We start from the raw sequence: 26,008 nt of genomic DNA on the forward strand, positions 1-26,008 counted from the left end.
ATTTTAATTTTACTAATGTAGAAGATACACAAGTATTTCAGCACTTTTTAAATTATCTGATGACCTTGAGTTTTTGCATATTTCTTGCATGTTGTGTGTATATATGTGGAAGTCTAATAACATTTTACATCATACTTTGTACTTTGTCCCAAGGCCACAGCAGAAGCTAATAATTTAGCAGCCGTGGCAACTGCCAAGGATACATACAATAAAAAAATGGAAGAGGTAAGAATATTTTAAATCACGTTTTAAGTAAAATCAGTATTTCTTCCATGAACTCATTCTTCTTCCACGTTACACTGTATACACATGCAGAAGTGGCTCTGACTTACGCTTTCTCAGCCTATGTGTATCACATTTCTTTTTATTGTATTCCTCAAGTATTTTAAAAACAAATCAAGAGAACATGACATATGCAAAATTTAAATGTATTTTAAATGAATTCTCTCTATAACATATTTCTTTTTAAAGGGGTGGAGGAATACAGATTTTTCCAGTATTTATAAGATCTAAAGTAGCTAAAATAACATGCTACCCTCTCCACTATACCTCCCCGTATTCCACAAGTCCAATTTCTATCTTAAGTATAAAAACTTGTTAGAAACAAATAAACCACAAGGGCCAACATTTCTAAGTACTATATTTCCTCTTTTTACTAGTAACATTCTAAATTAGGATGCATCTACTGATTATTGTGTATATCTATTAATGTGATGAGTTTTCTTTCCACTGAAAATGTTATAAAATCAAAACTGCACCCCAAATTGGTAGAGCCTTGGAATCAAGGGAAATATAGTATATGGTCTGGTGTTTATGACATAATTAAAGGGGAAATGGAGTGAGAGTCTCCTATGTATATTTAAATCTCACCCGTAGTTAACGGTATGGGTAATTGAGATTTCCCTTGTAACTTTTGAAAAAAAGTTGAAAAAGTGGTCCATGAACATTTAACATGTTTCCATTTATTCTCTTGAAGAAAATACTGTATGGACTCCAAACAAAAATCAGTGAAACCTTTTCACCTTGAAGAAATTGGACTCAGTAATGGCTATTCCAATCTGTGTTGAAAAGAGAATAAAAATTAAGGCTTTAATATGTCGCCTATAAAGTTACCAGTCCCACTTATAGTCTCCCCTGATAGAAATGGAGTGTGGAAAGATATGGGTTGACAAAATAAGATGTTGGCTCCTTCTGATTATTAATGTGTTCTAACAGATTCAGCTAGCTAAGTGCAAAATTGTGATACAGTTGCTAGTTTTACTGTGCACTGCATAAATAATACTTCCTATTTGATACAGATATGTGGCGGTGACAAACCATTTCTGGCCCCTAATGACCTGCAGACCAAACATCTGGAGCTTAAGGAAGAATCTGTGAAGCTATTTCGAGGGGTAAAGAAGATGGGTGGGGAGGAATTTAGCCGTCGTTACTTGCAACAGTTGGAGACTGAAATAGATGAACTCTACATCCAGTATATCAAGCACAATGATAGCAAAAATATCTTCCATGCAGCTCGTACCCCAGCCACACTGTTTGTTGTCATCTTTATCACATATGTGATTGCTGGTGTGACTGGATTCATTGGTTTGGACATCATAGCTAGCCTATGCAATATGATAATGGGACTGACCCTTATCACCCTGTGTACCTGGGCATACATCCGGTACTCTGGAGAATACCGAGAGCTGGGAGCTGTAATAGACCAAGTGGCTGCAGCCTTGTGGGACCAGGTATGAACACTGAATTCTCTTCAACTAAATGCAGCACCTATTTGAATGCCATCTGTGTGCCAGACACTATGTTAGATATAGTAAAATATACAGGTAAACATGACTTTAAGAATTTTATATAGAGTTTGTCTAGATGGCCAGATACAAACTATAGAAATAGTTTTCCAGTCAATGTCTCACTATTTTTCAAAAATATATGGATTAGGTAGTGTTTTTCTTATCCCTAAAGTTGAGAGAAAACAGTTGAGTTTTTATTTAGCTGATTGTGACTCAAGTATTTGTGGATTACTTCATACTTAAAACCTATCATTTGACTAGCATTGGTTTTGTTGTGCTGTGCTTAGTTGCTCAGTCGTGTGCAACTCTTTGCAACCCCACAGACTGTAGTCCACCAGGCTCCTCTGTCCATGGGGATTCTCCAGGCAAGAATACTGGAGTGGTTTGCCATGCCCTCCTCCAGGGGATCTTCCTAACCAGGGATTGAAGCCACATCTCTTTCACTGTAGGCAGATTCTTTACCATCTGAGCCACCAGGAAAGCCCAAGGATACTGGAGTGGGTAGCCTATCCCTTCTCCAGGGGATCTTTCTGACCGGGAATCAAACCAGGCTCTCCTGCATTGCAGGGGGATTCTTTACCAGCTGAGCTACCAGGAAAGCCCTTGGTTTCATTCAGTTCAGTTCAGTCGCTCAGTCATGTCCAACTCTTTGCGACCCCATGGACTTAGGCACGCTAGGCTTCCCTGTCCATCACCAACTCCCAGAGCCTACTCAAACTCATGTCCATCATGTTGGTGATGCCATCCAACCATCTCATCCACTGTCATCACCTTCTTCTCCTGCCTTCAATCTTTCCCAGAATCAAGGTCTTTTCCAGTGAGTCAGTTCTTCGAATCAGGTGGCCAAAGTATTGGAGTTTCAGCTTCAGCATCAGTCCTTCCAATGAATATTCAGGACTGATTTCTTTTAGGATGGACTGGTTGGATCTCCTTGCAGTCCAAGGGACTCTGAAGTGTCTTCTGCAACACCACAGTTCAAAAGCATCACTTCTTCGGTGCTCAGCTTTCTTTATAGTCCAACTCTCACATCCATACATGACTACTGGAAAAACCATAGGTTTGACTAGATGGACCTTTGTTGGTAATGTCTCTGCTTTTTAATATGCTCTCTAGGTTGGTCATAACTTTTCTTCCAAGGAGCAAGTGTCTTTTAATTTCATGGCTGCAATCACCATTTGCAGTGATTTTGGACCCCCTGAAAAATAAAGTCTGTCACTGTTTCCATTGCTTCCCCATTTATTTGCCATTAAGTGATGGAACCAGATGCCATGATCTTAGTTTTCTGAATGCTGAGTTTTAAGCCAAGTTTCACTGTCCTCTTTCACTTTCATCAAGAGGCACTTTCTGCCATAGGGTGGTGTCATCTGCGTATCTGAGGTTATTGATATTTCTCCCAGCAATCTTGATTCCAGCTTGTGCTTCATTCAGCCTGCCTTTTCGCATGATGTACTCTGCATAGAAGTTAAATAAGCAGAGTGACAATATAACCCTGATGTACTCCTGTCCTGATTTGGAACCAGCCTGTTGTTCCATGTCCAGTTCTAACTGTTGCTTCCTGACCTGCATACAGATTTCTTAGGAGGCAGGTCAGGTGGTCTGGTAGTCCCATCTCTCAGAATTTCCAACAGTTTGTTGTGATACACATAGTCTAAGGCTTTGGTGTAGTCAATAAAGCAAAGGTAGGTGTTTTTCTGGAACTGTTGCTTTTTCGATGATCCAGTGGATGATGGCAATTTGATCTCTGGTTCCTCTGCCTTTTCTAAATCCAGTTTGAACATCAAGAAGTTCACAGTTCATGTACTGTTGTAGCCTGGCTTGGAGAATTTTGAGCATTACTTTGCTAGCGTGTGAGATGAGTACAATTGTGCAGTAGTTTGAACATTCTTTGGCATTGCCTTTCTTTGGGATTGGAATGAAAACTGACCTTTTCCAGTCCTGTGTCCACTACTGAGTTTTCCAAATTTGCTAGCACATTGAGTGCAGCACTTTCACAGCATCATCTTTTAGGTTCAAATAGCTCAACTGGAATTCCATCACCTCCACTAGCTTTGTTCACAGTGATGCTCCCTAAGGCCCACTTGATGTCGCATTCCAGGATGTCTAGCTCTAGGTGAGTGATCACACCATTGTGGTTATCTGGGTCATGAAAATCTTTTTTGCATAGTTCTTCTGTGAATTCTTGCCACCTCTTCTTAATATCTTCTGCTTCTGTTAGGTCCATATCATTTCTGTCCTTTATTGTGCTCATCTTTGCATGAAATGTTCCCTTGGTATCTCTAATTTTCTTGAAGAGATCTTTCCCATTCTATTGTTGTCTTCTCTTTCTTTGCATTGATCACTGAGGAAGGCTTTCTTATCTCTCCTTGCTATTCTTTGGAACTCTGCATTCAAATGGGTATATCTTTCCTTTTCTCCTTTGCCTTTCACTTCTTTTCTCAGCTATTTGTAAGGCCTCGTCAGACAACCATTTTGCCTTTTTGCATTTTTTCTTGATGGTCTTGATTACTGCCTCCTGTACAATGTCACGAACCTGTCCATAGTTCTTCAGGTACTCTACCAGATCTAATCCCTTGAATCTATTTCTCACTTCCACTGTATAATCATAAGGGATTTGATTTAGGCCATACCTGACTGGTCTAGTGGTTTTCCCTACTTTCTTCAATTTACGTCTGAATTTGGCAATAAGGAGTTCATGATCTGAGTCACAGTCAGCTCCTGGTCTTGTTTTTGCTGACTGTATAGAGCTTCTCCCTCTTTGGCTACAAAGAATATAATCATTCTGATTTTGGTATTGACCATTTGGTGATGTCCATGTGTACAGTCTTCTCTTGTGTTGCTGGAAGAGGGTGTTTGCTATGACCAGTTCATTCTCTTGGCAAAACTCTGTTAGTCTATGACCTGCTTCGTTTTGTACTCCAAGGCCAAATTTGCCTGTAACTCTAGGAAGCTCTTGACTTCCTACTTTTTCATTCCAGTTCCTTATTATGAAGAGGATATCTTTTTTGGGTGTTAGTTCTAGAAGATCTTGTAGGCCTTCATAGAACCATTGTTAGGAGCATATATAAATGACCATCTGAAGTCGTATCACTGTCTCTTTTAGTAAAACCTTTCAACACAGTATCTGATTACTTCAGATTGTCTCTTTAAACTATTCATTTGTACCAGGCCCTAAAATGAGTCCAGGTCAACTTCTGGATCAGCTGCTTCTGGGTCAGTTGTCCTCTATGGTCCAATTAACCAACCCAGGGTCACCATGGTCTGCTGTTCAAATAACTGATTATGGACAGGGGAAACAATTATAAACACACGAGAATAAAAATCATCTCACCTTTCATTCTGGAAGTATCAATTACCACATGAAAATTTCAATAAATTTAGTGAAACTAAAGTTGAGATTCTTCATAAAATTTTGGAGTTAAGACTTGTGAATATTTATGGTCTGCAGGTAGCAAGTGATAGCTACAATTATCTCAGCATTGAGTATGTTTATATTCTTTAAAACCAAATTGTAACTGATGGATATACTGTGTGTCTTTGAAGAATCTAATTGAGATATATACTGATAAATGGTAGCACTACTGGAAAAGAATTAATTAAAATTGGATCCTCTGAGCCACTGCCTCAAAAAGCCCCTCAACCTCAAAAGATGAAGAGGGGCTATTTAAGGTAAATCCCAAAGCCCTCCTAGAATATGATGCTGAAACCTGTGATAAATATAGAATTGGGCCCTTCAGAAGATTCAGATTAAATACGTAATCTAAATTGAAAAAATCTGCAGGGGTATATGGTCTAAATATTTTTAACTTGAAGTAACTGCTTTACTAAGTTGTGTTGGTTTCTGCCATACATCAACATGAATCAGCCATAGGTATACACATGTCCCCTCTCTCAAGGTGTATTTGTTCCTAAATGCTCTCAAATTACTAATGTAAATAAGGTTGATTATCATAGTGCTATTAATGAAGCAGGATATATACTTCTCTTTTCTCCCCTTTAATCTGCCTTTACCACAGGGAAGTACAAATGAGGTAAGTTAAATTTTTCTTAAATTAAGAACTATTTGTATATTTATAAACATTATGATTGTCTTATTTTATGAACCAACTAGTCATTAAAGGATGTCTCAATGTAGAGAGGTTTTAAAATATTTAATTTACTCTGAACATGATATATAATTTTATCTGCCTATGAAACACAAGAATTGATTATCAGGAATATTTTACTTCTGAATGTTTAGAAATTTTCAAAAATCTTAAGCTCTAACATTGGGCATTTTGCTCTACTGCAGAGTGAAACAAGTAGTTATGAAAATCTGGAGGAAACTTAAGTAATGCAGAGTAAATAGAGCTACAACCTTTAGAACTGTGGCTTCTGAAAGAGATACTGTACCACTTTAAGCAGGTTTCAGGCCAGCATGTAGTGTAACTAACTTTCTTGGCATACCTTGGACCTGACCTGTAAATTAGTGTTCATTTCTCCCACTGCACATGTGCAGAAAGTCTGTATCTGAGGAATAATCTAAGTTTCTATGAAGGAATCATTTTCACATAAGAAAAGTTATTTCTGTGGACTCATTTAGGTCATTACTTTCAGAAAGCAATACTGATCTTCAGCAACTACAGTGACAGTACGTAATTCTTTCCTTGGTTTCTGCTGTTTTATATATAACTAGGTTATGTCTGCCAATCAGATACCAAGGATATATTTAATATTTATAAGTCAACAAGGAATTATTTTATGTAAAATTCAGTAAAATGAATTTACTAAAACAGTAACAATAAATTTCAACTTTGTAAATCAAATCTTAAGAAAAAATACGAACTTTTAAGAAAACATTGATTAAACTGCATGTATTAGAATCAGAATAGAACTAAGGTTGTGCCAGTATGCATTTGTAAATTGATGATGGTATAATTCAGAGTTAAGAAAATAGCCATAAAGACTCAAAAAGATAAAAATGAATGGAATTTCCTGGAAATTCTATTTAAGGATATCAAGCTTTTATTCAGCCTTTAAAAATATTCAGACTTTTTAAAGACTGTAGAATTACATCAGATAAATTGGTCTTAACTGAGTGTTCATTATGTGAAAGTCAGAGGAGGTAATGAATTTTAGAAACTAGGTGAGGGGTTAAAAAAAACATAAAAATATTTATGGACACTTCAGAAAGCAGTATGTAAACATTTCTATGATGCAAACACTGTTACACAGACAAATAACAACGACAGAGGTACTTTTAATGAAGGAAGACTTTCTAAGGTAATGTTTCTGAATAAAGGTTTTGTAAGCTATGAACTGATTAGTGGAAGCAAGGGAAAAGAGCATATTTGAGAAAGCCCATCATATCAGGAAATTATGGAGAATAAAAAGTGGTCCCTTTCTGAAAAACCTATCAGGAAGGTCCAATAGCAAGTGTTCTACCTGTGTATAATAAATTAGCTATTGGCAATCACAAGTTATGAGCTCCCACAATTATTCTAAAACTAATAATATTCACAATATGAGTTTTCCACATCCCTGGGATACAGTGGTTAGGAAGCTCTCCTCCAAAAGGTGGGAACGGTAAAAGAAAATGCAATCCGAGGATAGAACATTTACCATAGAGATCAACCTGCATAAGTAGTACTATCAACACACTGGAGAGTTGAAAATACTTTTGACTGCTGAGATACTAGTTATTAGTATATATGTTAGACAGATTACTAAGGATTCCAAATTTAGCATGCTAAATTTTATATAGTACCATAAATTACACTAAAAGGAAAAAATTTATATCTATGTATTTAATAAAATGTTTTATCATTTTTTAAAATAATCTTGATTATTTTATTTCTAGGCTTTATACAAGCTTTACAGTGCAGCAGCAACCCACAGACATCTGTATCATCAAGCTTTTCCTGCACCAAAGTCAGAATCTACTGAACAATCAGAAAAGAAGAAAATGTAACCCCAAATTTAAAAAATACAGGTGCATGACCAAATTGTCAATTAAATATTGTTTTACGTTTCCATGCAAACATACAAAGTGCTTCCATCAGAACAGAGTAGAATGCCAAGCACCTCTGAAGACTGCACAACAGCTTAGTTCTTTTACTTCAGTGTCTAATAAGCAGATATATGTATGCATGGTTATATCATTTGTTAACATGTATAGTTTCTTGATTTTGTCTTCAAATATGCTATTATAATTTAAAGAATTTGTCTATTTATGATAATGGTACATGTGTTCTGCTTGAATTTACTAAATACTACTACTGGGTTATAGTTAAACCATGTAGTAATATTACTCCACATTTGGATATGCTCATTTAATTTCTACAGAAGAATTTTTAAATTATTTCACATAGGCATTTGTTAAAACATAGCTCAATAGGCTTGATTCAACCTATACCATCTTACATATACCATTAGCTTTTATTATAAAAGACATCTAAGAGAGCTTTTCAGTTGCTTTATCAGAAACTATATATTGCTTCTTTTATATTATTGTTTAATATAGAATATAAACCTCTTGATCAAAAATGCACAAAAAAATCACTTTGTATATGTATTTGAGTTTCACTGCATTGTATATTTTTTCATTTGGTACACAAAGATATGTATTCATCATAGGTTTATTCTTTTAACATGTGAACTATTATTAAAGTTTATTCTGGTTCCTAAGATTAAAAACAACTGAATTTGGAAATGTTTGGGAGGCGCTGATACAGAAGAGGAAAAGTTTCTATCTCTTTTTTAAATTCAAAATGCATTTTCTCTAATGTTGACACCATTACAGATTTAGCTTTTCATTTTAACATATGTATGCTGATCCCATTTAGGTACCTTCCAGTTCTTTTAAACCAGTGATTCTATATTGTATTTCTAATTACTAAAATCTGTAGTGGAATTTCATACTTTTTAGAGGATAAAAATGTGCAGTAATGAAAGAAAAAAAAAAGTAATGCCTCTTATCCAGGAGCTCTAAAACAGAGTAATTTATAACTTTCTTAGAAATAGCTAAGCTTTAGTTAAATGAAATGGTAATATTAAGTAAAGAGTAAAGATGGAAAAGTATGTGAGAGTTCATAAGATATATAAGCTCACATCTTAGCCAAGTTTGATCACATGGCCTGAGAAATAACTTTTCCCACTGATAAAATTCCACTGGCCTATTTTCATTTTTGGATACCCCTTTCATTCTGCTTCCTTTGCCTATGGGCCTGCTGAATGGAAAAGTAGACTCTTTGTAAGCATTATGCATAAAACATGGACTCAAATGCAACACATTTAGTTTCCACAAAAATATATTTAATAAGCTTGTTATATAAAACCAAACATTTAACATTTTCAACATTTTATCAATAATTCATATTCATCGATATCTAACTAGAACTTTATATTTTGAAAGATTACCTAAACTAAAAATTTATTTACATATTTACAACATGTGTAAATATAACTGAACAGCTATTTCAACAAGTGTTGAAATTCACAGAATTGTAGAGATTTATAGGCTAGCTGTGCCATAAATTTGCCTGCAGTCAAATGTACTGTGCTAGTTATGAACAGTGTCTTAATAACTACTAAACCAAAAGGCAAATAAGTTGGGAGGAAAATGCCAACTTTTAAACTTCTGTGACAAACTCTTAGAAGATTAAAAAATACATACAGTCAAATTTAATGACCAAGATTTCTTAATGAATCCCTGATTGTCATTTTTGGCAGCTCAACCCAGTCTTTTAGGATGGCAGCGTGCTATGCTGTTGGGAAGCGACCTCAGTCTTATCAGAACCATGTTACTAAATGCCGTAAGAGCCCTGGCCCAAAGGAAGGAAGTAACATTAGCAACTCTTGAGTACTGTACACAACTTTCCCACACAGGCTGGAGCCTTTTACCTAAATTTATCCCTGAAACATTACAGGTCCTTCACCCTTTCATACCAAAAAAATATTTTCCCAACATGTTTTAAAACAGTTCTTTACAGCTGGGGGCAGGGCAGAGTAACCCTATATATTATATATAAAAATGTATCACAATAAAGGTTCCAAGTCCTGTTTTGTTTTGAACTACACAATGGTAATACTTAAACCATCCAATTCCAGACAATATTCCATACTACAGCAGTAAACGCTTTTTAAATACTGCATACATTATCTCTTTCTCTGTTTTTTAAAGAAAGGTACTACTATTGTGACAGTTTACCAACTGATCATTTCCTATTTAATATCTGGTTAAATGACATTTGTCTCCATCAAGAATATGCAAAGCAGTTTTCAGATATACAGCATTTAGAGTGTCATTGTTGGCCCTTAAAGTGATAAACTCATTTTTTCTCAATAAAATAATATTTTTAATAACAAAATACATGTAAAATTAGAACTTTATAATTTCCAAAAAGTAAGCTGCCTTTATTAACCAAAGTATTTGCAGTTTTTTAATCTGTGAAAATATTTTAAAGCCCTTAAAAAACTTAAATTTTGTTTTTAAAAAATTAACTTAAAAATTCTTGCCATGTTGCTGGGCATACCACTGCTGTCTCTGCTTACGATTTTCCAACTCTGTGAGAAGAGCCTGTCTGTAGGCTTCATACATTTTAACGATCTGTTCCAGTTCTTTCATGAAAAGCAACTTTAGCATTCCCTGGTATGTGTCCAGGTCAGCCAGCTGAAAGAGTTCCCACTTCAGAATATGGTCGTATCTGTTTTAAAACACAATCAGACATATGTTCACACCATATACATAAATATATATTTATATTAGTAAATTGGTCTATTTTATAAGTATCAATTTTACTGTAATTAATAAACCACAAACTTCAATTAAAAATAACCAAGTTATTATCTGCTACTTAAATACACTTTTTTAGGAAGAGGAAAAATCTGCTAATATTACTTCATTTCAATTTAAAAATACCTATTTTGTTCATCTTATGTATCAGTTATTCTAATATTAACACTAGGTAATAGTGAACACTGATTTCAAATCACTGTGGTTCTGTAATTTTGAAGAACACATTTCATGCTGTTCTTAACTTCATCCAAAGTTAACTGTCAGGAAGGTAAGAATACTTTAGACCATACTGTCCCTCAAAGAACAGTACAAAAAAATAGGCAAGATCATTTGTCATTAGTGTTGATAAAGCTTTTTGAGGTATACTGTTCACTATAGCAAACAAGGAACTAAGCAGGTAAACAAATGAAAAGGAACCATCATTAGTGGGCTGCATAATCCTGAGGCTGCGTATACGCTATTACAAACAACAACAAAAAACAGAAAAACTCAAGCCGAAAGGAAAGAACAGCTCTTTTCAGAATGAGAATAAAGACTGTAGAAGACTGCATGATATGGGGATGGACTCATGTAAGTTTACATTTATATACATTTCAGAAGGCTTTTAGTCCCTTTTCAATGGGTAAGTACATCACATACTGCGACGAAGTATACAACAATCTACTAAAGTGGTAATTTACACTTTGCATTGAAAGGGACCTGAAGACAGCATTCTAATCCAATCATCTTATTTTATGGATGAAACCTATAGAGGTGTGTATGTGTATACGTGTGTATATGTGTGTGTGTATATGTGAGTGTATATATATATATATATATATATAAATAAATAAAATTGTTCAGTGACTAAAAGATCAGAAAGGTAGAAAACTATAGGGACCAAGATGTATGAGAATAATAGTTCTGAATGATTAATACCTACTGAGACTAGAAAAAGAACTAGAGCAAAGCATATACCTATATATTATATTTCTCAAATCATATTGCAGAACAGACAGGAAAGAACTTTAACTGTAAATTCTAATAAATTTATTCTTAATAATTTATAACATTTCCTACCCAATGATTCTTTGGTAACTAATTTATCATCTTATTCCAAGGGGATCATATAATTTTTTTTTTAAAAAGGGAAACAGCAAACAAACATAAAGCAGCCACTATGAGCCACGTACTGTGCTTGGCATGTTGACATACCTTTCTATGCAACTTGGGTATGTGTACCAGAATACCAGAAGCACAAAATCACAAGGTAAATATAGTTTGGACCCCAAATTTATTAATTTAATTAATGAGCACTGCAAATTTACTTACAGATAAACTTAGCAGAAAGCTAAGTTTATAAAAAGTTATATTCTCTTTAGACGGAAACTCCAATTGTTGGCCAAATTGGGAGTCATACTACAAAAAATACTGAGTCTCCATGAAGAAACTATTTGCCAACTATTTGCCAAATTGGAGAAATACTACAAAAAATACAAAGTCTCCATGAAGAAATAGTTGTAAGGTATTTCCTAGAACCTCTGCCATTCATGTAGCTTAAGATTTCACTTATTTGTTTGAAACAAATTCATAATTCCTAACAACAACAAAAACCCTTAATCTCCTTAAGTCTGAATTTCATAGCTAAGGGGCATTTCAGCAATGTCTACTGATTCAAGATGCTTAAATTTATGCCAGGTGAACTATAAGCATGTTAAAGCTCATTTATCATCTGGATACTTTATAGAAAGAAAAAGGAGGGAGAAGAATAAATATAGTAATATTAGAAAATATCAAACTTGTTTTTAAGACATGTTTGGGCTTCCCTCGTGGCTCAGTGGTAAAGGACCAACTTGCCAATGGAGGCAATGTGGGTTTGATCCCTGGGTTGGGAAGATCCCCTGGAGAAGGAAACAGCAACCCACTTAAATACTCTTGTCTAGGAAATCCAATGGACAGAAGAGCCTGGCAGGCTATAGTCTATGGAGTCGTAAAAGAGTCAGACCCAATTTTGCAAGTAAACAACATCATTCTGTATACACATTCAAGTTTTTATAAAGAAAAAAGCTTCAGATAACTTTCTGACTTCCCATCTCAGCATTTGGCATCAAGAATAGGATTTTGTGTAGAAGCAAGAAAATCAAGAGTATTTAGTGAAAATACTCTGGGAAGAGGAAAAAGCACTCTAAGGGAAACCATAAATAATAAAAGTATGCAATCTGTCAATTTCCATTCCAAATCCTTGCCCCTGCTGTTTCTTTTTTTTTTTGGTTTTATTTTTATTTATTTTTTTAATTTATTTTAAATTTTTAAAAGAAAATCCATCCTGAACCCTCCTCCCTCCTCCCTCCCCATACCATCCCTCTGGGTCGTCCCAGTGCACCAGTCCCAAGCATCCAGCATCGTGCATTGAACCTGGACTGGCATCTCGTTTCATACATGACATTTCACATGTTTCAATGCCATTCTCCCAAATCTTACCACCCTCTCCCTCTCCCACAGTGTCCATAAGACTGTTCTATACATCAGTGTCTCTTTTGCTGTCTCGTATACAGGGTTATCGTTACCATCTTTCTAAATTCCATATATATGCGTTAGTATACTGTATTGGTGTTTGTCCTTCTGGCTTACTTCACTCTGTATAATAGGCTCCAGTTTCATCCACCTCATTAGAACTGATTCAAATGTATTCTTTTTAATGGCTGAGTAATACTCCATTGTGTATATGTACCACCACTTTCTTATCCATTCGTCTGCTGATGGACATCTAGGTTGCTTCCATGTCCTGGCTATTATAAACAGTGCTGCGATGAACATTGGGGTACACGTGTCTCTTTCCCTTCTGGTTTCCTCAGTGTGTATGCCCAGCAGTGGGATTGCTGGATCATAAGGCAGTTCTATTTCCAGTTTTTTAAGGAATCTCCACACTGTTCTCCATAGTGGCTGTACTAGTTTGCATTCCCACCAACAGTGTAAGAGGGTTCCCTTTTCTCCACACCCTCTCCAGCATTTATTATTTGTAGACTTTTGGATCGCAGCCATTCTGACTGGTGTGAAATGGTACCTCATAGTGGTTTTGATTTGCATTTCTCTGATAATGAGTGATGTTGAGCATCTTTTCATGTGTTTGTTAGCCATCTGTATGTCTTCTTTGGAGAAATGTCTATTTAGTTCTTTGGCCCATTTTTTGATTGGGTCATTTATTTTTCTGGAGTTGAGCTGTAGGAGTTGCTTGTATATTTTTGAGATTAGTTGTTTGTCGGTTGCTTCATTTGCTATTATTTTCTCCCATTCTGAAGGCTGTCTTTTCACCTTGCTAATAGTTCTGTATAGTGACTTCCCTCTGCCTATGCCTGCTATTTAATTTTTTAAAGAAAAAAAAATGTATGTAATTCCTATTCTTAATGAGCCAAATAACCTGCTTCAGTTTAACTTTTGGCCACTATACTCTGTACAGGTAAATCATTCAGAAAATAGGATGTAAACTACTCCAGTATCCTTTTCTTTTGCTATATTTTACCTACATCAGTATTCTATTCAAACGGTACTATAAATAGCCTATATACACAAATAGCAATTGCTGTAATGCTACCAAAAAACCTGGTTCACACGCCAATGGATGCTGCCTTCAGGAGCCCAGAAAGTACTGCTATTCCAGGCCCCAGGTATGGTATATAGCCCAAGTTCCCTGTGCCTGCCTTATGTAACAGTATGCCCACTCCCTTTTCTCCTATACCCAGAAGTGAGTCAACAGTGATACTGCAGGATCATAGACACAGGAATAAAATAGTCTGTGCCACAAACTATTGGGGACTGGGGTGGGGGCGTGTGAGGAATAACAAAGTAAACATGTTCCTGATGTTCTTTTTCCTGTTAAAGATTAAATCTTTTAATATTCTCCTATAGTTTAGCTTGCTGACAATTACGTAATACATTACAGACTTCTATGATCAAACTTAGAAACCTAACTTTACTAAACCAATAAATAATTAGAATATTATCTGTTCTAAGCCAGTAAGTTGCTGCTAGAGATAGAATTAAAGCACTTTAGAAAGCTAGATGATGTCCATTGTTTGTTAAACAAGAAGAAGAAACAAGCTAATTTTTTGGCTAAAACCTCTGGGATGAGATAAGTAATTGATTCTCCATTATCTAATTCATAGATAACAACTCATCTTTTGTTGACAGACAATATTAACCACTTCTAATCCTCTTCAGAGACAAAAATTTAGCATCAACTAAAAGGTTTCTAGACCTCTTGTTTTAAGCAGTAAAGGAATACTTGCTCCTTTACTGCTTAAACAGGACTTATAAATAAACTCTTCTCACTGGCCCATTCTGGGAAAGTTCTGATCTATTTGAAAAAAGTTTAAGTGGTTAATTTCCTATAGTTTTTTTTTTTTTAACATTTTGATTTTATTTTATTTTTAAACTTTACATAATTGTATTAGTTTTGCCAAATATCAAAATGAATCCGCCACAGGTATACATGTGTTCCCCATCCCGAACCCTCCTCCCTCCTCCCTCCCCATACCATCCCTCTGGGCTGTCCCAGTGCACCAGCCCCAAGCATCCAGCATCGTGCATCGAACCTGGACTGGCAACTCGTTTCCTACATGATATTTTACATGTTTCAATGCCACTCTCCCAAATCTTCCCACCCTCTCCCTCTCCCACAGAGTCCATAAGACTGTTCTATACATCAGTGTCTCTTTTGCTGTCTCATACACCGGGTTATTGTTACCATCTTTCTAAATTCCATATATATGCGTTAGTATACTGTATTTATGTTTGTCCTTCTGGCTTACTTCACTCTGTATAATAGGCTCCGGTTTCATCCACCTCATTAGAACTGATTCAAATGTATTCTTTTTAATGGCTGAGTAATACTCCATTGTGTATATGTACCACAGCTTTCTTATCCATTCATCTGCTGATGGACATCTAGGTTGCTTCCATGTCTTGGCTATTATAAACAGTGCTGCGATGAACATTGGGGTACACGTGTCTCTTTCCCTTCTGGTTTCCTCAGTGTGTATGCCCAGCAGTGGGATTACTGGATCATAAGGCAGTTCTATTTCCAGTTTTTTAAGGAATCTCCACACTGTTCTCCATAGTGGCTGTACTAGTTTGCATTCCCACCAACAGTGTAAGAGGGTTCCCTTTTCTCCACACCCTCTCCAGCATTTATTATTTGTAGACTTTTGGATCGCAGCCATTCTGACTGGTGTGAAATGGTACCTCATAGTGGTTTTGATTTGCATTTCTCTGATAATGAGTGATGTTGAGCATCTTTTCATGTGTTTGTTAGCCATCTGTGTGTCTTCTTTGGAGAAATGTCTATTTAGTTCTTTGGCCCATTTTTTGATTGGGTCGTTTATTTTTCTGGAGTTGAGCTGTAGGAGTTGCTTGTATATTTTTGAGATTAGTTGTTTGTCGGTTGCTTCATTTGCTATTATTTTCTCCCATTCTGAAGGCTGTCTTTTCACCTTGCTAATGGTTTCCTTTGATGTGCAGAAGCTTTTAAGGTTAATTAGGTCCCATTTGTTTATTTTTGCTTTTATTTCCAATATTCTGGGAGGTGGGTCATAGAGGATCCTGCTGTCATGTATGTCGGAGAGTGTTTTGCCTATGTTCTCCTCTAGGAGTTTTATAGTTTCTGGTCTTACGTTTAGATCTTTAATCCATTTTGAGTTTATTTTTGTGTATGGTGTTAGAAAGTGGTCTAGTTTCATTCTTTTACAAGTGGTTGACCAGATTTCCGTGCTTGTGATGGGTCTGTTAAGATTTTCTATTTCTTCTTGGTCCAGTTTTGGAAAGTTGTACTTTTCTAAGAATTTGTCCATTTCTTCCACGTTGTCCATTTTATTGGCATATAATTGTTGATAGTAGTCTCTTATGATCCTTTGTATTTCTGTGTTGTCTGTTGTGATCTCTCCATTTTCGTTTCTAATTTTGTTGATTTGATTTTTCTCCTTTTGTTTCTTGATGAGTCTGGCTAATGGTTTGTCAATTTTATTTATCCTTTCAAAGAACCAGCTTTTGGTTTTGTTGATTTTTGCTATGGTCTCTTTTGTTTCTTTTGCATTTATTTCTGCTCTAATTTTTAAGATTTCTTTCCTTCTACTAACCCTGGGGTTTGGAACATACCTCAACATAATAAAAGCTATATATGACAAACCCACAGCAAACATTATCCTCAATGGTGAAAAATTGAAAGCATTTCTTCTAAAGTCAGGAACAAGACAAGGGTGCCCACTTTCACCATTACTATTCAACATAGTTTTGGAAGTTTTGGCCACAGCAATCAGAGCAGAAAAAGAAGTAAAAGGAATCCAAATTGGAAAAGAAGAAGTAAAACTCTCACTATTTGCAGATGACATGATCCTCTACATAGAAAACCCTAAAGACTCCACCAGAAAATTACTAGAAATAATCAATGACTATAGTAAAGTTGCAGGATATAAAATCAACACACAGAAATCCTTTGCATTCCTATACACTAATAATGAGAAAACAGAAAGAGAAATTAAGGAAACAATTCCATTCACCATTGCAACGGAAAGAATAAAATACTTAGGAATATATCTACCTAAAGAAACTAAAGACCTATATATAGAAAACTATGAAACACTGGTGAAAGAAATCAAAGAGGACACTAATAGATGGAGAAATATACCATGTTCATGGATTGGAAGAATCAATATAGTGAAAATGAGTATACTACCCAAAGCAATTTATAGATTCAACGCAATCCCTATCAAGCTACCAATTTCCTATAGTTTTATAGCTAGTTCAAAGAACCAGAGTTGAAAGAGACTATAACCTTTGGAAGTTTTTTTTTTTTTCCCGTAAGAACCAAAGCATTCCATTTAAGTACCATCTTTTTCCCCTCAAAAGGAAAGCTTTTTAGCTATTTCTAACAATTGCTATAGAGCAGACATAACAATATAGAAAGAATAACCCTGCTCAATCTTATCAACTCCCAGAAACAACAAATGTAAACAGGCACATATTCTTCCAAACTTACGGAAACAGAAATATATGTACACATTATATATGACAGGATCAGCATATGAACAAAGGCTATATGCAGCAGTAGTCAGTGCTATCAAGACTGAAAGAAGAGAGGGAAAAGGGGAAGACGAGTCTGCCATCTCTCCTCATCTCATTTCTACACTATATGGATTGTAAGATAAAGAGGCTTCTGGAGGTGAGCTCAGACACCAAACCTTAACTTCTATGGATAAATGTCTACAGAATTTCAAATCAAATAAAAACCAGACTTGTGACAAACACTGTTTATACTTTGTAGAATAATATCTATAATTAGAACCTATTTAAACATTACACTTAACAAGGCTTAAATTTGACTTACAGAGGAAAAAACTGATCCTTTTAGACCAAAACCTTGAAATATCATCTTACCTCTGCATCAGGCCACATATCAACAGCCATGAATTTACAAACTGAGAAGACTGAAATAGATGTAAGGGAATGTTTATGTTGGCCAAAAATAAATAATTCATAGTAAATGACCACCCCAACCAGTTAAGACTTGAAGAAGCTGAACAGTTCTATGAAGATCTACAAGACCTTCTAGAACTAACGCCCAAAAAAGATGTCCTTTTCATTATAGGGGACTGGAATGCAAAAGTAGGAAGTCAAGAAACTCCTGGAGTAACAGGCAAATTTGGCCTTGGAGTACAGAATGAAGCAGGGCAAAGGCTAATAGAGTTCTGCCAAGAGAATGCACTGGTCATAGCAAACACCCTCTCCCAAAAACACAAGAGAAGACTCTACACATGGACATCACCAGATGGTCAACAGCGAAATCAGACTGATTATTTCTTTGCAGCCAAAGATGGAGAATTCTGCTCTATACAGTCGGCAAAAACAAGACCGGGAGCTGACTGTGGCTCAGATCATGAACTCCTTATTGCCAAATTCAGACTGAAATTGAAGAAAGTGGAGAAAACCACTAGACCATTCAAGTATGACCTAAATCAAATCCCTTATAACTATACAGTGGAAGTGAGAACTAGACTTAAGGGACTGGATCTGATAGAGTGCCTGATGAACTATAGACGGAGGTTCATGACATTGTATAGGAGACAGGAATCAAGACCATCCTCAAGAAAAAGAAATGCAAAAAAGCAAAATGGTTGTCTGAGGAGGCCTTACAAATAGCTGTGAAAAGGGAAGCGAAAAGCAAAGGGGAAAAGGAAAGATATACCCATTTGAATGCAGAGTTCCAAAGAATAGCAAGGACAGAGAAGAAAGCCTTCCTCAGCGATCAATGCAAAGAAATAGAGGAAAACAGAATGGGGAAGACTAGAGATCTCTTCAAGAAAATTAGAGATACCAAGGGAACATTTCATGCAAAGATGGGCTCAATAAAGGACAGAAATAGTAGGGACCTAAAGGAAATGGCAACCCACTCCAGTATTCTTGCCTGGAGAATCCCAGGGAAAGAGGAGCCTAGTGGGCTGCCATCTATGGGGTCGCACAGAGTCGGACATGACTGAAGCGACTTAGCAGCAGTAGCAGCAGCAACAGAAGCAGAAGATGTTAAGAAGAGGTGGCAAGAATACACAAAACACGCACACACACAGAAGTCACTCAGTCGTGTCCGACTCTCTGTGACCCCATGGATTGTAGCCCACGAGGCTCCTCGGTCCATGGGATTTTCCAGGCATGAATACTGGAGTGGGTTGCCCTTTCCTTCGCCAGGGGATCTTCCTGACTCAGGGATCAAACCCGGGTCTCCCACATTGTAGGCAGATGCTTTACCGTCTGAGCTACCAGAGAAGCCCATCAAAAACACAGAAGAGTAGTAGTAAGTTTCAAAAGGATGTCAGCTTTATAGATAAAATCACAAAAGAACTGTACAAAAAAGATCTTCACGACCAATGTCAGCTTTATAGATAAAATCACAAAAGAACTGTACAAAAAAGATCTTCACAACCAAGATAATCACGATGGTGTGATCACTCACCTAGAGCCAGACATCCTGGAATGTGAAGTCAAGTGGGCCTTAAAAAGCATCACTACGAACAAAGCTGATGGAGGTGATGGAATTCCAGTTGAGCTATTTCAAATCCTGAAAGATGATGCTGTGGAAGTGCTGCACTCAAATTGCCAGCAAATTTGGAAAACTCAGCAGTGGCCATAGGACTGGAAAAGGTCAGTTTTCATCCCAATCCCAAAGAAAGGCAATGCCAAAGAATGCTCAAACTACCACACAATTGCACTCATCTCACACACTACTAAAGTAATGCTCAAAATTCTCCAAGCCAGGCTTCAGCAATATGTGAACCGTGAACTTCCTGATGTTCAAGCTGGTTTTAGAAAAGGCAGAGGAACCAGAGATCAAATTGCTAACATCTGCTGGATCATGGAAAAAGCAAGAGAGTTCCAGAAAAACATCTATTTCTGTTTTATTGACTATGCCAAAGCCTTTGATGGTATGCATCATAATAAACTGTGGAAAATTCTGAAAGAGATGGAAATACCAGACCACCTGACCTGCCTCTTGAGAAATCTGTATGCAGGTCAGGAAGCAACAATTAGAACTGGACATGGAACAACAGACTGGTTCCAAATAGGAAAAAGAGTACGTCAAGGCTGGATATTGTCACCCTGCTTATTTAACTTTTATGCAGAGTACATCATGAGAAACGCTGGGCTGGAAGAAGCACAAGTTGAAATCAAGATTGCTGGGAGAAATATCAATAACCTCAGATATGCAGATGACACCACCCTTATGGCACAAAGTGAAGGGCAACTAAAAAGCCTCTTGATGAAAGTGAAAGTGGAGAGTGAAAAAGTTGGCTTAAAGCTCAACATTCAGAAAACTATCATGGCATCTGGTCCCATCATTTCATGGGAAATAGATGGGGAAAGAGTGGAAACAGTGTCAGACTTTATTTTTGGGGGCTCCAGAATCACTGCAGATGGTGACCGCAGCCATGAAATTAAAAGACACTTACTTGGAAGGAAAGTTATGACCAACCTAGATAGCATATTCAAAAGCAGAGACATTACTTTGCCAACAAAGGTTCGTCTAGTCAAGGCTATGGTTTTTCCCAATGGTCATGTATGGATGTGAGAGCTGGACTATAAAGAAAGCTGAGCGCCGAAGAATTGATGCTTTTGAACTGTGGTGTTGGAGAAGACTCTTGCGAGTCCCTTGGACTGCAAGGAGATCCAACCAGTCCATCCTAAAGGAGATCAGTCTGGGTGTTCATTGGAAGGACTGATGTTGAAGCTGAAACTCCAATACTTTGGCCACCTGATGCAAAGAGCTGACTCATTGGAAAAGACCTTGATGCTGGGAAAGATTGAGGGCAGGAGGAGAAGGGAACCACAGAGGATGAGATGGTTGGATGGCATCAGTGACTCGATGGACATGGGTTTGGGTGGACTCCAGGAGTTGGTGATAGACAGGGAGGCCTGGCATACTGCATTACACGGGGTCACAGAGAGTCGGACATGATTGAGCGACTGAACTGAACTGAATTCCAAATTCATTGTGTAATCATTCTAATTATCCTAAACTTTCTAAAACTCTTCTTTGGCCTATTTTATGCTGGTAGTTTGGTTTTTGAAATGCAAAAGAGTAAGGCTACAAAATGTTACCTTATATAATTTTCAACAGCTCTACACATGCAATTATTATATGTAAAATACCTAGCAAAGTACCAGAAATTTAATACTTAATAAATGATAATAATTATTAAATAAGAAAATAATAACAACAAAAGTTAAGAGTATGAACTTTGGAATTAGATAAAAGTCTGAAATCTACCATTTAATATATGTATGATCTTAGCATAGACTAAGTTATTTTCAGCTATAAAATAGGTTTGGGGAAGATAATATGAGAGAATATATCTCAAAGTTTAGCACAGGATGGTTCAGGAAACAATGCATTATCAGTAACTATTTATAATACTTTCAAACATCCCCTTTTCTGAAATCACAGCACTTTGTATATATCAGTCACTGATCTTTATCACACTGGATTAGATCTGAGTGCTTCTGTTTTCCAAGAGAGCTCTCTGAGGCAAATATTTCATTTATTCATGATTATATTGAACAGTGCCTCGTGTGCTCAGTCACTTCAGTCACGTCCGAGTCTTTGGGACTTCATGGACCACAGCCCATTAGGCTTCTCTGTCCATGGAATTTTCCCACCAAGAATACTGGAATGGGTTGCCATGCCCTCCTCCAGGGGATCTTTCTGACCCAGGGGCTGAACCCACATATCTTGCATCTCCTGCATCAGCAGGCAGATTCTTTACCACTGCACCACCTGGGAAGCCCTGAACATTGCCTGCTGCTGCTGCTGCTAAGTCACTTCAGTCGTGTCCGACTCTGTGCGACCCCAGAGACGGCAGCCCACCAGGCTCCACCATCCCTGGGATTCTCCAGGCAAGAACACTGGAGTGGGTTGCCATTTCCTTCTCCAATGCATGACAGTGAAAAAATAAAGTGAAGTTGCTCAGTCATATCCAACTCCTAGCGACCCCATGGACTGCAGCCTTCCAGGCTCCTCCATCCATGGGATTTTCCAGGCAAGAGTACTGGAGTGGGGTGCCATTGCCTACTACCCTACAAATATCCTCAATGAGCCTAGCAAACTCATAGCCATCTTTAAAAACTAGCCCCATATATTTTCCTTTTGGGGGCAGCTTTCCTTGCTCACTCATAATAACAATAAACTACTACTAAGGCTTACTCAAGTTAGCTGCTGTACCATTTTGCATAATCACTTAAGCTTCACTACATTACGTAAGGTAGATAAAATTACTATCCTCTATGTTTCAGTAGAGTAAAAACACTTAGAACTAAGTTCAGTAACTTGCCCAAGGTCACTCAGTCAGTAGGTAATGGAGACAGAAATCACACTTTCCTTCCAGATAGTTTCCTTCCTGACTGATCTTAACCACTATCCTATACCTTTAGTGCAAAAATAACAGTCATCATTTACTGAGAGTTCTTTTAATGTGCAAGACACTGTAACACATATTTTAGATGCATTATTTTACTGAATACTTAATAAACTTAAGAGTAGATACTATTACTATCTCCAATTAACAGAGGACAAAACTAAGTTAAGCACCCTGCCCAGAGTAACAAAGCTAAGGTATCAATGAACACATATCATCTCATCCCAGAACCTGAGTCACCACACATATTTCCTCACCACCCTTGTGTCCTGCTTGGGTTCACCTATGTACCTAGAACTTACCCAGGTCCTTCCTTTTATCACAAGGCACTGTATCACTTATTTGCAAGTTATCCTACCCGTACGAGAAGGTAAGCTTTTCACTGCATCTCTATGTAACAGCCTAGGTCTGCACATTAACAGAAAGTGAAGATGCAATAAATGTTTGTAAAACTTCTATTTCTAGTCAATGACTTTTAAACTTTATAAGCTGTGATATCCCCTTTTAAAATAAAAGCCCAATATCATTGAGAAAAAACACAGTGCTGTGTGGTTTAAGCAGCCCAGAGACTCCCTTCAGCCTTCCACTCACAACAAAAATCTGTGCTGTAAATTCACTTACTTCACAGGGGCTCGAGCATAAACCTGAAGCCAGTCAGGAATTTCTGCAGTATGGTAAGGATTTGCAGGTACCAGAAGGGGCTGATTTCTTTCGGTTTGCTGTGGCTGGTATGTAACAGGAGGAGGTTGATCATACCGAGGTACACTAAGAAAACAGAATCAATGTGCATTAGGATAATGGCCCTAAATAAAACAAGAAGTATAAGAATACTATTTGTTTTTCCAAGTGCCTCTTGCCCAAACTTCTACCACCTTTTTTTTTTTTTAAACTATACTACAGGGGAAGTAAAATTCACCTTCTCTTGGAAACTTATAGGTCATTAGTGATATATAGAGAAATTAAAAGACGCTCACTCCTTGGAAGCAAAGTTATGACCAACCTAGATAGCATATTCAAAAGCAGAGAGAGACATTACTTTGCCAACAAAGGTCCGGCTAGTCAAGGCTATGGTTTTTCCAGTGGTCATATATGGATGTGAAAGTTGGACTGTGAAGAAAGCTGAGTGCCGAAGAATTGATGCTTTTGAACTGTGGTATTGGAGAAGACTCTTGAGAATCCCTTGGACTGCAAGGAGATCCAACCAGTCCATCCTAAAGGAGATCAGTCCTGGGTGATCTTTGGAAGGACTGATGCTAAAGCTGAAACCCAGTACTTTGGCTACCTCATGTGAAGAGTTGACTCATTAGAAAAGACTCTAAAGCTGTGAAAGATTTAGGGCAGGAGGACAAGGGGACGACAGAGGATGAGATGGCTGGATGGCATCACTGACTCGATGGACAGGAGTTTGGGTGAACTCTGGCAGTTGGTGATGGACAGGGAGGCCTGGCATGCTGCAGTTCATGGGGTCTCAAACAGTTGGACACGACTGAGCCACTGAAGTGAACTGAAGCTAATCTTTACATATTTTTAAGAGGTTTCTTCTGGCTGATATTTATTCTTTTCAAGGGCAACATCAAAGGAGGCTATAAAAAAATTCAGAGCTAAGTTATAACCTTTATAAGGAGGCTTAAAACTAGAATCATAAATTTTAGTAATAACTAAGTAATTAGCTATAAATTTATATTGGAAAAGGTGATAATTTTTCTCAAAGTTAAGAATGGATATTTTCTTTCTCCTTTAGGTTGAAAAGCGAGTATGGAATGTATGTTAAAGTAGTAATGAGTACTAAAGTAGTAATGAGATGTTAAAGTAGTAATGAGTACTGTGCTTGAACTATCCACCTAACTATACCACTTCCTTTCCACTTTTACAACCTTACAAGAGCGTAAGGGAGTTAGAGCTGATTAGAGCCTGTTTTAAATCAGAGACTTTAAAATAAAAAAGGCCACATTTTCAATTATTTCTAACAGCCTATACGTGTTGGGGGAAGGAGGGAGAACAGCAAGGTGGGGTGAGAGCTGTTCATGGGAAAATGCTAAGGAAAGCTTGAAGGTTCAAGGAACCACTTGAAGGTGAAAGACTGAATTCTGAGAGAGCAAACTGCCCTATTCCAGACTTGGAGGCAAAACTGTTAGAGCCTACCTCCAAACATAAACGTTTATGTGTATATCAGAAAAGGTCATTCCAGTACTAAACTAGGACTAAAGTGTAAGTGTTGGATTACACTGTAGTTAACAATTTAAAGATCAGTGTGCAAATGGTACTGAATTTTATCTTCCACTCTTTCATAAATAGGTGCAAAGTGAAATATTCCTTGATAGCACAGTTGGATGGGAAAGAACAGAAGTGGGAAAGAACTGAGGCTTTGAAGTCAAACTGGCCACTTACAAGTTGTGTGAATGTAGACGAATACTGCTTCTCTACTCTAAACTTTAGCCTCCTGATTTGTAAAACTGGAATAAATTCATACCAGAGATGACTGTTCTAAGGATTAAATGGCCTAGTATAATAAAGAGTTATGTATAAGAATTAGCATATTACAGACAATCAAATAGCTACTAATACTACCTATCTGAGATTAAAGGTGTTTACTCTCTCCTTTTTAAAGTCTACAGAGCTGCTGAGAAAGGCAAACTGTAAAACTGCTTTATAAACTATTAAATTCTACAATATAAGATTAATGATGACAAACAGAAAACTAAGCTCACTATACACTCAAACTTTGCTATGGACCAGAAAGTCTGCATTTGGTGACATCAAACTGTAACCACATTTTGCTGTCTTTTTTTTTGGCAGGGAAGGGGGCGCATTTCTATCATTCTCTATCATTTATTCATTCAACAAACATCTACCTGTGTGAATTTCTGTGTTTGGTGCTGGAGACACAGCAGTAAATAAGTGGGACTCATCCCTGCCCTTGGCTAAGAATTGTGATCAGGTGGGAGGGACAACTGACAAATCATCCCCATGTCACAGGCCTGAAAATAGAAGCCAAGGAGAGTAGCAGCAGCCTGCCTGAGATGGTGGGGACAGCAGGCAGAGGGGCCAGAGCTTGGCGAATGCAGAGTGCTGAATCTGGCTCTTCTGAAGGGAAAACAACGTCACTTGTTCAATAAACACTGAATGAGTGCCACTAAATGGAATCACTGGAAAAAACCTGCTTTTCCAAGTTGAATTAATAAATCCAAACGTGTAAAATGATTAAAACAACACAATAATGATAAAGCTTAGTTTTCTGGGTGATAATATTAAAATGTATTTTCAAAATAATTATAATGGTTCTAAAAAATGCAAAAGTATGCTCTAACCAAACATTTGTGCTCTGCTAGATGATACTAAGCAACAGCTATCAACATGCTGATGATATTCTACCCATTTTTAATTTTAAGGCTCAGTTCTTAAGAGCTCAATGTCGTTAACTGCAAACATTTACAATTTCATTACTAAACAGTTTATGTACTTTGAAATCCAGTGTGTATTTTACATGTATAACCCATCTCCACTTGGATTAATCA

The 26,008-nt window shown here is 37.0% G+C and overlaps 2 protein-coding genes across 3 annotated transcripts in view; one reads left to right on the forward strand and one right to left on the reverse strand.

Annotated features, from left to right (window-relative positions):
- Nucleotides 1-8,459, forward strand: part of ATL1 (atlastin GTPase 1) — a 74,251-nt gene extending 65,792 nt beyond the window's left edge. Inside the window, exons 11-14 of one of the 2 annotated variants that reach the window (NM_001034631.2) lie at nucleotides 154-225; nucleotides 1,299-1,730; nucleotides 5,801-5,815; nucleotides 7,624-8,459. In NM_001034631.2, coding sequence (NP_001029803.1) covers nucleotides 154-225; nucleotides 1,299-1,730; nucleotides 5,801-5,815; nucleotides 7,624-7,734 — 630 coding nt within the window. In that variant the 3' untranslated portion in view covers nucleotides 7,735-8,459. The remainder of the gene's footprint in view (nucleotides 1-153; nucleotides 226-1,298; nucleotides 1,731-5,800; nucleotides 5,816-7,623) is intronic. The other variant, XM_059890515.1, reaches the window with a different exon arrangement.
- A 596-nt stretch (nucleotides 8,460-9,055) lies between these two features.
- SAV1 (salvador family WW domain containing protein 1) overlaps nucleotides 9,056-26,008 on the reverse strand; it is a 31,838-nt gene continuing 14,885 nt past the window's right edge. Inside the window, 2 exon segments of the mRNA NM_001191362.2 lie at nucleotides 9,056-10,468; nucleotides 23,115-23,258. Of these exon segments, the coding sequence (NP_001178291.1) occupies nucleotides 10,267-10,468; nucleotides 23,115-23,258 (346 nt within the window). The 3' untranslated portion in view covers nucleotides 9,056-10,266.

The sequence above is a fragment of the Bos taurus genome, chromosome 10, assembly GCF_002263795.3.
Source record: "Bos taurus isolate L1 Dominette 01449 registration number 42190680 breed Hereford chromosome 10, ARS-UCD2.0, whole genome shotgun sequence".
Classification (NCBI taxonomy): domain Eukaryota; kingdom Metazoa; phylum Chordata; class Mammalia; order Artiodactyla; family Bovidae; genus Bos; species Bos taurus.